This window comes from Lontra canadensis, unplaced genomic scaffold (assembly GCF_010015895.1).
Source record: "Lontra canadensis isolate GAN:19392208 unplaced genomic scaffold, GSC_riverotter_1.0 scaffold26, whole genome shotgun sequence".
In the NCBI taxonomy this organism is placed as follows: domain Eukaryota; kingdom Metazoa; phylum Chordata; class Mammalia; order Carnivora; family Mustelidae; genus Lontra; species Lontra canadensis.
Genome location: NW_022631020.1, coordinates 3,049,692 through 3,063,495, shown reverse-complemented (window position 1 = coordinate 3,063,495; position 13,804 = coordinate 3,049,692). Strand labels below are relative to the sequence as shown.

Sequence of the window (13,804 nt, the reverse complement as noted above, 5' to 3'; positions counted from 1 at the left end):
AAGGACGAGGTTACAGATCAAGAACTGGGCAGTAGATTCAGAGGCATTTATCCAAATGAGGTCTTAGTTGTTAACTCTTCTCCAAGCAAGGGGACTTTCCCGTCAGTGCTTTTGTCATCTTCAAGTCCAATCCACTGTGACAAGTACAAAGACCTTTCTTGGATTAGGATAAGGTTTGCCCGTCTTCAGACAAGAGCTATAGACATGCACACGTGCACACAGTGAAAAAGGAAGGAAATCTGTTACCACTATGGACAGAAGGTCAGAAAGTCATTAGAACATTGGCTTGCCTGGCAGAGGAGAGGGTAGAGTACAGAATGCAGAATTACAACCACCTTATGATTCAACAATTCCTACAGTCTATCACATCAACCTTAGATCCTTTCAAACAGGACAGTGAAAAGCCTCAAAAATTACTATAATGGGTCATGGCTGAGAAGAGAGCTGTGGCCCACTTGGGAGACTTCCCTCGGTCAGTTAGAAAGTCTTTAAATTCTGATCCAGGGCTTTCTCTTGCCTTATGTTTGATCCTTAAAACTGTGGGAAGCTGTTTTAAGCTTGCAAGTAGGATAAAAAAAACTTCAGCCCTTTTAAAGTCTTGATAAAAAAAAGCTCAAGAATGAGAGAACTAAAAAACAGGGGGTATGCAAACTGTTCTGAAAGAGCTAAGGAAAGAACAAGAAAGAATACCAGAAAATAACATAAAACTAAACTAAACTAACATAAAAGTAAAAAGAATCAGGAAAAACAAATAGAATATACAGGGAAAGTGTGAAGAAAGTGAAACAAAAAGAATACGAGAAGACGAAAAAACTATTTAAGAGTAAATAGCAGATTCAGAAGTCTGGCAAAGGAGAGCTATGGTATGTATAATTGTATCCCTAAGGCAGGAAATCAAAGGAATAGAGGAGAATGAACAGAAAACTCTCCAGAATTAAAAGGAACAATGGGTCTACATGTCTAAGAATGAAGATTAAGAATGGTTAGCACTGCAACATTTTCTAGTAAAAATACGGGACTCTAAAGTTAAAAATCTTAAATATAAAATTCATGCATAGTCCTATATGTGAGGAACTCAAGGTCATTATTCCTAGGAGTTATTCATGAGGCATCAACGAGGGAGCAAGATTTACCTAACCAAGAAATAGAGGAACTGCAGCATAGAGTTTGATGGTGAGCTCTGAACATACTTAACTGTAAAAACAATACTAAATGGAGTTGAGATTTACAAAAGACTATGTAAATCCTGCACGCTCCAGCGATGCAGAAAAGCACACCAGGAACCAACTGTGACAAAGGAGAAATTAACGGAAAGTAGAGTAAGCTCGGTGATTCCTCATAAATGTGAGCTGGGGAAAAAAGAAAACCACTGAAGCCAACAGAGCAAGCAGTAGAAGCTCATGTATACTTACGAATACAAAAGACTTAAGAATAGGGATGATCCAAATCAGACAGTCATGAGGGGAGGAAAGGCCATTAGCCAACTCATTACTGCTTCTAGGGGACCAAGAGACAATACCCAGGGAGAGGCGGCTAACAACTCTGGGCCTTCACACGCCACTCCTCTGCCGTGAAATGCAGAAGGATTCTCAGCCAACTCCTGTTCAGCAAACCTCAGCTTAAGTGTCATTTGTTTTGGAAAGAGTTTTCCCTGACCTCCCCAGTCCAGATCCTTTTATATACTCTGACAGGTCCATACTATCTCAAGTCTCAAAACTAATGAAAAATTATCTGTAAATTTTTTAATGCTGGCCCTCACATTAAGCTATAAGTTGTAAAGGCAGGAATCTTCTCTAGGCTTTCAACTGTACCTTTTTGCTCCTGGCACACCCCATCGGTCTTCAATACCTTTATGGAATTGATGTTAGAGAAATGAATAGTTCTCTTCCTTCTAGGCCATAAGACATTCCTATTGTAGTACTCCCAAAGAGTTACATAGAATAGGTGGGTGCTCATTCACTCCTACTTCTTAAACTATAGGTGATTTCTCAGAAAGTTATGGTGAGTTTCCCTCAAGAATTAAAAAAAAAAATGTATGTAAGACTCACCTAAGTAAAAGAAGCACAGGTCAGAGAAGAGATACAATCTTAAAAATTGATCTTTAAAAAGTTGTAAAAGCTACAGGGCCAACAAAAAAATAGCCCAAATTAATGCATAGCATAACTAAGACTGTATCAGTCAAACAGGGATCAGTCATCCATGAAAACAGAGAGTCAACAGAAACAAGTGTGAGTTGTGCCTGACAATAGACACTAAGTTTTGTCACCAGTCACTGTTAAGGTCTCTAATGTAGAGATGGATGTAGGGTTCAGGGGTTTAGGTTCTATAATTTAGGCTTAACTTGCAAGATCACCTCAATCACAAGATGGAAGCACTGGACTCCTTTAGTTGATGTTTTAAAATAACTCAATTTAGGGGCAGCTGGGTGGCTCAGTCAGTTAAACATCCTGATTATGAAATCAGGAGTTGGATGTTTATAATAATCTGAGGGTCACAAAACCGAGCCGCACATCAGGCTCTGCACTGGATGTGGAACCTTCTTGGGATTCTCACTGTTTTCCAGAGTGGCTGCACCAGTGTGCATTCCCACCAACAGTGTAAGAGGATTCCCCTTTCTCCACATCCTCCCCAACACCTCTTGTTTCTTTTCATTAATTTTAGCCATTCTGACTGGAGGTGACAGCTCATCGTAGTTTTGATTTCTATTTTCCTGGTAAGGAGGGACGATGAGCATCTTTTCATGCTTCACAGTCCATCTGGAAAGACTTAACAATACTCTTTTCCACTTCCAACCTCGACTTATGCCTCAACCTACCATAGTTTTGATAACTATACCAGTGAAACTGCTAGCTAAATCACCAATACTTTTTCTGTTGTTAAAACCTTAGTATTCACATTATTTGATCTGTCTATAGTATGTGATAACATCCATCGATTTACCACTCAATCTTCCCCGGCTTTCATGACATCACACTCGCCAGGTTTTCACCCGCCTCTGTGAGTGCTCCTCCTAAGTCTCTCTTGTGCATTCTTCTTCTGGTTAGTTCTTAAACATTGGTGTTCTTCAGGGTTCTGCCATTGGGACCTGTTTTCTTCTCCTTCTATACCTCCTCCCTATAACTTCAATTACCCTCTTAGTGCTGATAACTCCCAAAGCCTACCCCTTAGCCTAGATTTTTACCACCTAAATCTCCCACACATGTATCAGCTTATGGGATATCTTCACTTGGATATTTGACAAGCATTTCAAATGTGACATATCCAAACTGCAATCGTCCTTCTATCCAAATCTGGTTCTCAGTTATACGTAACTGAGTTAGAAATGTCATAACATTTTCCAAAAATCTTCCCAATAAAATACATAAGCAACTTTACTTGTGTAAAAACCATTAAAATCTTCAGGGATTTTGAGAATTAGTTTTGATGTGGAGCACATGTGGAAGTAAAAACAAACAGGGACTCTGGAATTAGGTAAACCTTGGCTGACATTTCTAACTCACCACACAAGACTCACAGGCTAGCTAATATCATGCCGCTTAAATCTTGAAGCGTCGAGAAATACATAACTCTGTGGCAGAACCACGTAAAATGGTTGAAAAACCAGACAATTCAATGTTTAAAAGGTCTTAATTTGCTAACACATAAAAAATTCTCATGAAATGGCATGAAACTAGCACCTGAATTCAAAAAGTTAAATCTTCAATATTTACAACTTTTTTAGGCAAGTAGATCATCAGAATTATTCTTCAGGAAAGACTATTTACAGGGTTTCATGGAAATTCAACAACCTAAAAAATTATAAGTAACTGAGGATTTAAAATGTTTCCTCTAGGATAATATCTTGAAATAAATTCAGTAAATCTGACAGTTGCTGACATATTTAACTCCTCACATACAGAATCCTCTCCTACACCTAACAGTAACACTGATGAAGCAGCATACGATTTCACCCTTGCCACGGTAAGTAATTCTAATGGAATTCTATTTTCAGTGTTGGTACTTCTTCTTTAATAGGATTTCTTTTAGGTTCAACCCTGAAATACACACTTCCTATATCACACGCTTGAAGTAGAGCTTCAAGCTTATATTCCAACTTGTTAACGATCATCTGCCATCAGATTGTCCAGGCATGTCATTTCATTTAGGGAAAATACGTGGACACATCTAAGTAACTAAAGAGTTCAAAATTTATAAGACTAATTTTCGAGAATAGCACTGAATGAATAACACTATAAAGTATGTACCGAGACAAACATTTGGGAAAGTTACATTTAGGGTTTTAGGTGAGGGCCACAAAACTTGGTGGATTTTTGAACTGTGAGAACCTTCCACATTAACCTAGCCTGTTTTTACCTCAAATACCAAAACTGAAATTATCAGGACAAATACAAAACTAACCAATAATAGTTCTCCATCGATTTGCCAGTCCACTTCGAAGTGGTCCAAATTCCCCTGCACAGCCCACTGCACTCTCTTCTGCTCCTCTCTCCCTTCCCTCTCCCTGGCTGCCGCTGCTAGCTGCTGTCGTCCACACTGAGCTCCAACCTCACCATTACTAGAAAGGCCGTCCTGCTCTCTCTCAAGTACTGACTAGGTGCCCTTTTCCAGGTGCTTCCTTGTCATCAGGGCCTCTGAAGCTCTTACCACCTCGGAGCACAGCAGGCTTGTCCACTGTCCCCCTCACAGTATTGTGGGGCCGAGGAGCACAGATCACATTTATCCACCTTTGTATTCCCAGCATCTAGAGCAGTGCACAGTATCTCTTGTAACTCAAATAATGATAATAAGGATGCTTTTCTGGAAAAGTTTTCTAAAAGAGCAAATTACTTGGTTTTGAAAATATTTCAGTTTAAAATATCATAAAAGGCAGGTCTGCTCTATTTTTTTTAATCCATCTCATGAAATCCTAAAATTGCTGAACTTCGAGGCCACTTGAGCCAAATGGAGTCCAATAAATGAACACTTAAAATAAGCAAAACTGTTGTTTCTCTTAACATTGATATTCAAGAACAAAATCGAACTAATCACCACCGTTAAGTTGTCTCTAAACTATTTAATCTTCATAGTAAGAAGTTCTCCCCATGTCTACAAGGCTAAAGAAATCCATCTTGAGGAACTCCATGTTAATATTCTATTCTCCATAGAGACAGAAAAATAACCTTTTTAAACAATAATTAATAATTAACCTTTTATCCTTTGCTGCTGAAGCCTCATTTCAGTGTCTTTAATCTACTGATCTTCTCTCAGAAACACATTAATAAACACTTGCTCATTCTAAAGATATAAGCATATATACAGATATGTAGTAATATATATTTGTATATATTTAAAAAGTAGGAATGACTAACTGCATCTTCTAGATAGTGAAATGAAAACACATAGGTTACCTGATTTGTTAAAGGCAAGTATTAAAAACTCTCTTTCAAAGTAATTTGGGGAAAAAAAAAACCAAAACAACAACACTACTAGATACAAAATTAATACTATTTCAAATTAGTCTAGGTAAAAAGAAAGCCATAAGTCAACAATCTCTAGTTCCTTTAGATGTAATGCAATCTGCAAACACTGCTAATTATGTGAGAGTTTTTACAATAAAGTATTAAACCTTTATTTTTTGGAAATGGATGCTTAGAGTAATTTCCATTAAACCATATTTTCAAATTTAATATTCAGATCTACTAACCCAATTAAGCATTTACACTTCACCCTTAACATTAAAAACAATAAACATATAATGTATACACATAGATACAAATTTTTAAAGTTATAATATGCACATCACCTACCTGTTTGCTTAAAAACTGCTAATTCTTGTACAGTTTCCAAAAACAGCCAAAATTTTTCATTACTTTCTTCTGCCATAAATTCACTATTAAAATAAAAGTAATCAGTTAATGGATGGAAATGAAAAATGAAATGAGAACCAAATTATAACTTATGGCTAAAACAAAACCCTCCAAAAATTAAAGTGACTGATTTCCATTTACTATAATGCAGAAAGCAAACAAATTGATGATTCTTACATGAGATACCATTCTCAGCTTACAAGCATATACTAGTGACTGGAAAAGACTGCCAGAAAATTACTTCTGGCTTTTCCCCATTTTTAGCTATAATTAAAAAATGGATAATTTATTTTATTTCTCCAAGTGAAATACCACTTAGAAGTATAATTTTTTAAGGTTTTGTTTTAGTTCCAGTATAGCTAATATACAGTGTTCTATTAGTTTCAGGTGTACAGAGTGATTCAACACTTCCATACAACACCCAGTGCTCATCACAGTTAAGTGTCCTCCTTCATCCCCATCACCTACTTCACCCATCCCCCTCCATCTTCCCTCTGCTAACACCAGTTTGTTCTCAATAGTTAAGAGTCTGTTGCTTGGTTTGTGTCTTTTTCCCTTTGCTCATTTTTTTTGTTTCTTGAATTCCACACAAGTGAAATCATACGGTATTTGTTTTTCTCTGACTTATCTCACTTAGCATTATACTCTCTAGCTCCGTATCATTGCAAGTTACTGAGAAGTATAATTTAACAGTAATGAAGGGAATGTTACATAAAGGTAAAAACAAACAAACAAAAAAAACCCCACACTGCCTATGTTTCACAAACAAAAATTGGTTGTATGAACACTTTTAAAAAATAATTATTATTGGGGTGCCTTGGTGGATGGCTCAGTTGTTTAGACATTGGCCTCTTGATTTTGGCTAGGTCATGATCTCAGGGTCTTGGGATCGAGACCCACATCAGGCTCTGCGCTGGGGGTGATGGAGCCTGCTTGGGATTTTCTCTCTCCCTGTCCCTCTGCCCCACCTCCCCTCACTCTCACATACACTCTCTCAAAAAATAATAGTATCTATTATTTTTATTTAGCTGCTTATTCATGTAGGCAATATTATTTAAAACAGAAAATACCTTAATGAAAAAATTAATAGGAAGCTGGTTTATCAGATTAGGTCTTTGGCCTTGAAGCCCAGACACTTTGATTTTTCTACAGGGCATATGTCAGAAAAAAATGAAAAAAGCCATTTAAAACCTTTGGAAATAATGGGGAAAAAAACAAAAAATAAAACCTTTGGAAATAATGAATTAAGTAAGAGGCAATACAGTCCTGTACAAAACCAAGTGCAAGACACCCGAAGGCAAGTAGATTCAACTATTTAAACTAGAAAGGAAACAGCCAAACAGATGTACAGATTTATCACCCATCCTATCTTTCTAGTCTTGGTAAATTTAAATAATGCTTAATAAAAATGGTAGATATAAGGACATCCAAGACACATGCAAGGTAATTCTTGTGAGTCTGGTCACTAAAGGGGGAAAGGAAGGGAGAAAAACTGGTTTATCCACATAAACATGACAGGCACAGGAATTGAAAGCAATGCATAAACAACTCTTGCTATGAATGGTGTCCAACTCAAAGGCATTTAAAAAAAAAAAAGAGGCGAAGCTAAAAGCAGAAGAAATGATGGGATAGACAGGATGAGACCTGTAAAGGTCAAGGACTGTACAAATCTCAAGCAAAGTGGGGAGCAACACTTCATACTTAACTGACTACAACTACAGACAGGCTCATATACTAGACAACCACAGGCAAAACTTGCGTATGCCAGAATTTACGCATTTAAGTATGATCCTTCCAAGTGTTCACCTTGAGAATATATTCCTGCACACTCATTCCCTCCATATACCACTACTCTCAGCACTTTTGGAACTCTTCTAGAATTTACTTTCAGGGGCAATTTGCCAGTATGTCATTAATTTTAAAAGAGAAAATATCCTTGACAGATCATCTAAATCAGTTCTTCACCTAAAGTTTAAAAAGGTAAAAAAAAGACCCCAAAAATGAGCATTTCCAATTTGTTCACTTGTTTTATATAGTATTTAGCTCCAAATAACAGTGTTCCCCAAAAAAGTTCTACCAGAGGAAAAAAGTGATTTGCATAGAGGATAGGTTTATATGTATGAAAGAGCATGTCAATAGTTACAAGCAAAATTCCAAAAAATATTTTCGTCAAGAGAAACACCAGTGGAATAAACGCAGTTTCGATGTACAAGTTACATGTTAGAAAAATTTAGCCCCATCAGTCTATAATCATCCCTAGCAAACAGTACTAAATTAGAAATTTCTTTAGGTAGGGGAAATAACCTCATTCATCTTTGGTCCCTACACAGTGCCCATCATAGGGGCATGCTCAAAATAGACACTCAAATTTCTAGGCTGAACTGAAAGATTCTATGTATAGAAAGACAGAGACCAAGAGAGGAAATACAGAAATTCCCAAGAATGCTTTAAAAAATGGAGCACCACAAACATAAAGCTTTCACTTCTCTGAAGTTTCTATCTTCCAAGCTCCTTTAATCTACCCAATACTCTCAATTCTTCCTTTTCCACACTTACTCCCTTCAACCTCTTTGACTTTTCTAGAATTTTTATGACAAGAAACATTAAAAACTGGAACATGAGCAGAATAATGAAGTCTAGAAAACAAAATGTGAAGTGCGACAGTTAAAGGACCTACGGGCTTCTAGCCTCCTACACTCTCAAAAAGCAGAAATCTGGTTCGAAAGGATAAAGTCAAGATTGCTAGGTAAAAGTTGTAGTGGGAGAGGCTTTCGTTTATGTAACAAACGACTTGCTGACAATTTGTATTTGTTCATAACAGAACCAGTAAGTGCATGAGGGAACACTAAGCATTCTGTCTGGATTATGCCAACAGGACACCAGTTTCTACATGTCAGGTATATTGCAGAGGGAATTGTGATGGTGGTCTGAAGAAGTCACTTCCTAATATAAGGTCCTTTCCACTGAATCAACATCACTGGGCACCTACTTCCTTTGTACTGAGCGTTGGGAAAACAAGTATGACTAAGATGCCCTTGAGGCCCCTGGGTGGCTCAGTCAGTTGAGCATCTGACTCAGGTCATAATCTCAGGGTTGTGAGACTGAGCCCCTCATCAGGCTCTGTGCTCAGTGGGAAGTCTGCCTGAGATTCTCTATCTCTCTCCTTCTGCCCCTCCCATTCGTGGTTTCTCTCTCTCAAATAAAACTTTTTTAAAGACAGAAAAATACCTTTGTTGCTTCTACCAAGCGAATACTTATTAGTAATACTTACTGAGTACCCATGTTTGTGCACTGTACCTTGGCAAAATAAATATAAGTAATAATTTTATCCCTTGAAGCTCACATTTTAGCAGCAGAGATTAGCATATATAACTTGCAGGAAGAATTATTATAGAAATACTGATCAAATGTTATGCGAATATACCAGAAGACATTAGTTTTATCAGGGGATAGGATGAGCCAAAGAGAAAGTAATATGGTAGGTCCATTAATAAGGTATCAATGAAGAAAAGACTGTAGAGTAATACATTGCCTCCCTAGGGTTACTATATCAAATTACTACAAACACAGTGGCTTAAAACAAGAGAAATTTATTCTCATAGTTCTATAAGACCAAAGTCTAAATTCCTGGTGTCAGAGTTAACACAAGTTCCAAAAGTCAGGATCCAGAGTATCTTTTTTTTTGGGGGGGGGGGCACCATTCAAGCCACTATAGTCCAGCCTGGGCTCCCCGGAATCCACATCATCCCACATAGAAAACGCATATGCCCTATATCTTGACAACCCCCTAAGTAATCTCAACCCTTTAGAGCATCGTTTATAAGCCAAAAGCACATGTAAATGTCCCCAGAAGTCTCAAATCTTTGGGAGTGAGAGGCTGAGCATGCTCCATCCTGGGGCAAAATTCTTCTCCACATGTGGACCTGTGAACTAGAAAACAAGCTGTCTGCTTCCAAAATGCTGTATTGAGATCAGAAATGCAAATTCCAAAGACAGACATTCTGATTCCAAAACGGAGAAATTAGAAAGAATAAGGAGTTACCAGTCCCATACAAGTTCAAAATACAGCAGGACAAATTGTATTATGGGTTTCAAGTCCTGAGCATAACCCTCAGGAGCTTAATGCTCTACTCACTGTGCTGCCTGCTATGGCTCTGCCCTCAAGTCTCGTTATTCCTTTTTCTTGAAGGATAGTTCATGTTTGCAACCGAGTAGTGTATCAGCCAATTTCCTGCCTACTATGGAAATTTGAAGGTCTGACAGCCTTGTCTCATTTCATCTGGACTCTCTTTTGGGGTATGAGTTGGCCATGTTTCTGCTGATGCAACATAATCAAAATCCTTATGGGTCTCCTGTAGGTCTCACCAGGGTCATGCCATTACAGAAACACCTTCCACAGAACCTTCTTGCATAACCCTCCTCTATTCCTGACTTCTGCTGAGATGGTGGAGTGGATCTATGAGTCAGATGCCTAACCGAAACAGAAAAAGACTGTCCAGCCATATAAGTGGTCTTCTTCGCAGAGCATGCATTCCCAACACTGAGTTTCCTCATTTCAACATTCTCTGCAATCTGGACAGGTGGAGAAGCTCCCAAGTTACCAAGTGCTGCCTTCCTTTTTCCTTAAGAGCTCCTTCTTTAGCTTCTCCTTCCTCGTGCATTTTACTATCAACAAGGAGAAACCAAGAGACACTTCTAATTTTTTGCTTGGAAATCTCCTTAACTACCCGAGTTCATCACTTACAAGTTCTATTCTCCACATAGCTATAGAGTCCAATTCAGCCAGTTTTCTGCCACTATAAAACAAGGATCATCTTTGTTTCCAATAACAGGTCCCTCATTTCTTTCCAAACTCTTACTGGCAGTGCCTTTAATGTTCTCATTTCTACCAACATTCTACTCATAAGCACATTAAGTATTTTCTAGGACAAAAGCTTCATCCCGACCATGCTCCCTCTTTTCCTCTATGTCCTTAGCAAAATCAGCTTTAATGTCCCTATTTCTGTCACAGCTTACTTAAGGCAATCCAGGTTTTTTTTTTTTTTTTTAAAGATTTTACTTATTTATTTGACAGATAGAGATCACAAGTAGGCAGAGAGGCAGGCAGAGAGAGAGGAGGAAGCAGGCTCCCCGCTGAGAGCCCAATGCGGGGCTCGATCCCAGGACCCTGAGATCATGACCCGAGCCAAAGGCAGAGGCTTAACCCACTGAGCCACCCAGGTGCCCCAAGGCAATCCAGGCTTTTAAACAAATTTCTCAAACCTCTTCCAGCTTTTGCTTGACTTACCAGCTACTTCTCTATTTTTTAGCTATTTGTTACAGCAGCACTCCACATTAAGTTATCAAGTCTGTATCTGTTTCCCAGGGCTGCTGTAACAAAATTACCAAAAACCTGGTGACCTAAAGCAACAGAAACTTATTGTTTCACAGTTCTGGGGGCCAGAAGTGCAAAACCAAGGTAGTGATGTGGCTACACGGCCTCCGAAGACTCTAAGGGAAAATCTTTCCTTGCCTCTTTATGCTTCTAGAGAATACAAGTGTTCCTTGGCTTCTGACTACATCCAATCTCTGCCTGTGCTCACATGGTCTTTTCCTCTTCTGTCTCTTGGACACTGGACTTGGCATCCACCCTGATCAAGATCCTTAATTACATCTGCAAAAATTCTGTTTCCAGATAAGGTAACACTCATGGGTTCCAGCAGTTAGGATGGAGACATCTTTTTGGGAACCGCCATTCTCCTACTACAACTAATTAAGTTGGTACACCACATGGGGCCTAGATTGTGAAGGACCTTAAGGAGCATCCTAAGAAAGTTCCAGTTCTAAGACTTAAGGGAAATAAAAATCAGGACAATGGAACTACAAATCTAAGACCAGAAAACAAAAACAAAAACTGCTTTAGAATGGAGTTATGGAATCAGATCCAAGCAAACTCTGGGAGAAACAGGAAGAGACTGAGGAAGAGGGCACATGTCAGGCTAGAATACTTTATTCAATAAAACTATTTTATTACACCTGATATCATAAAATACAATGGATTATAATATACTATGAACAATTATGCACCAACAACCCAGACAGCCTTAAAGAAATAAATTCCTAGAAATAACCTACCAAGACTGACTCCTAAAGAATAGAAAATCTGAACTAATTACAATGAAGGAGATTGAGTCAGTAATCAGAACACTCTCCAAAAATAAAAGTCCAGGACCAGATGGCTTCACTGGTGAATTCTACCAAACATTCAAAGATGTAATATGTCCTTCTCAAATTCTTCCAAAAACTTAAAGATGAGGAAATGCTCCCAAACTCGTTTTATGTAGCCAGCATTACCCTGATAGCAAGACAAGGGGACACACACACACACATTATAGGCCAATGTCCCTGATGACCACAGATGCAAAAATCCTCAACAAAATACTAACAAACTGAATTCAACAATACAATAAAAGGATCACACACCATAATCAAGTGCGATTTATTCCAGAGATGCAAGGATGGTTCAACATCCACAAATTAGTCTACAAGATACCACATTAACAAAGTAAAAAATAAAAATCATGATCACCTCAATAGATACAGAGAAATCATTAAACAAAAGTCAATGTCCATTTATAATAAAAACCTTCAACAAACTGGGCATAGAGGGAACAAACCTTAGCATAATAAAGGCCACATATAACAAGCCCATAGCTAACATCATACTCAACAGTGAAAAGTTCAATTTTTTTCCTCTAAGATCAGGAACAAGACAAGGACACTCACTCTTAGCACTTTTATTCAACATGGTACTTGAAATTCTAGCAAGGGTGATTAGGAAAGAAAAAGAAAAAACATCCAAATCACAAAGGAGAAAGTAAAATTGTCACTGTTTGAAGATGACATATTATATATAGAAAACCCTAAAACTCCATCAAAAAACTATTAGAACTAATAAATTAAATGGCAGGATACATAACCAATATATGAAAATCTGTTGCATTTCTGATACTAAATTATCAGAAAGATAAGTTTAAAAACAGTCCCATTTACAGTTGCATCAAAAAGAATAAAATACCAACGAATACATTTAATCAAGGAGGTAAAAGTCTATACCCTGAGAACTATAAGACACTGATAAAAGAAATTAAAGACACAAATAAATGGAAAGATATTCTATTATTCATGGATTAAATGAATTAATATTGTTAAAGGGTCCACACTACCCAAAGCAATTCACAGATTAAGGGCAATCCCTATCAAAATTCCAGTGCCATTTTTTTCACAAAAACAGAACAATCCACAAATGACCCTGAATATCCAAAGCAATCCTGAGAAAGAACAACAAAGCCAGACGCAACAGGCTTCCTGATTTCAAACTACATCACCAAGCTATAATAAACAAAACAGTATGGGACTGGTATAAAAACAGACACACTGATCAATGGTGCAGACTAGGGAGCCCAGAAATATTCATACACACACACACACACACATATATATATATATATATATATATATATATATATATGGCCAATTAATTTATAACAGAGGAGCCAAGAAGATATAATGGAAAAAAGACAGTCTCTTCAATAAATGGTGTTGGGAAAACTGGACAGCCACATACAAAAGAAACTTCACCCCAACCTTACATCATACACAAAAATTAACTTGAAATGAATTAAAACTTGAACATAAGATCTGAAACAACAAAACCTCTTGAAGAAAACATAGGCAGTAAGCTTCTTGACACTGGTCTTGGCAATTATTTTTTGGATTTGATACCAAAAGCAAAGGCAACAAGAGCAAAAAGGAACAAGTGGCACTATAACTAAAATGCCTCTGCACAGGGGCAACTGGGTGGCTCAGTCAGTTGAGCATCTAACTTTAGCTCAGGTCATGATCCAGTGTCCTGGGATGGAGCCTTGTATCCGGCTTCTCGCTCAGTGGGGAGTCTCTCTCTACCTCCTCTCCTGCTC

General features: G+C 37.8%; 1 protein-coding gene across 3 annotated transcripts in view; it reads right to left on the bottom strand.

Moving 5' to 3' along the window:
- Window positions 1-13,804, bottom strand: part of UGGT2 (UDP-glucose glycoprotein glucosyltransferase 2) — a 183,941-nt gene that overhangs the window by 153,981 nt on the left and 16,156 nt on the right. For all 3 annotated transcript variants that reach the window (XM_032864140.1, XM_032864141.1, XM_032864142.1), the window contains exon 2: window positions 5,787-5,869. In XM_032864140.1, coding sequence (XP_032720031.1) covers window positions 5,787-5,869 — 83 coding nt within the window. The remainder of the gene's footprint in view (window positions 1-5,786; window positions 5,870-13,804) is intronic.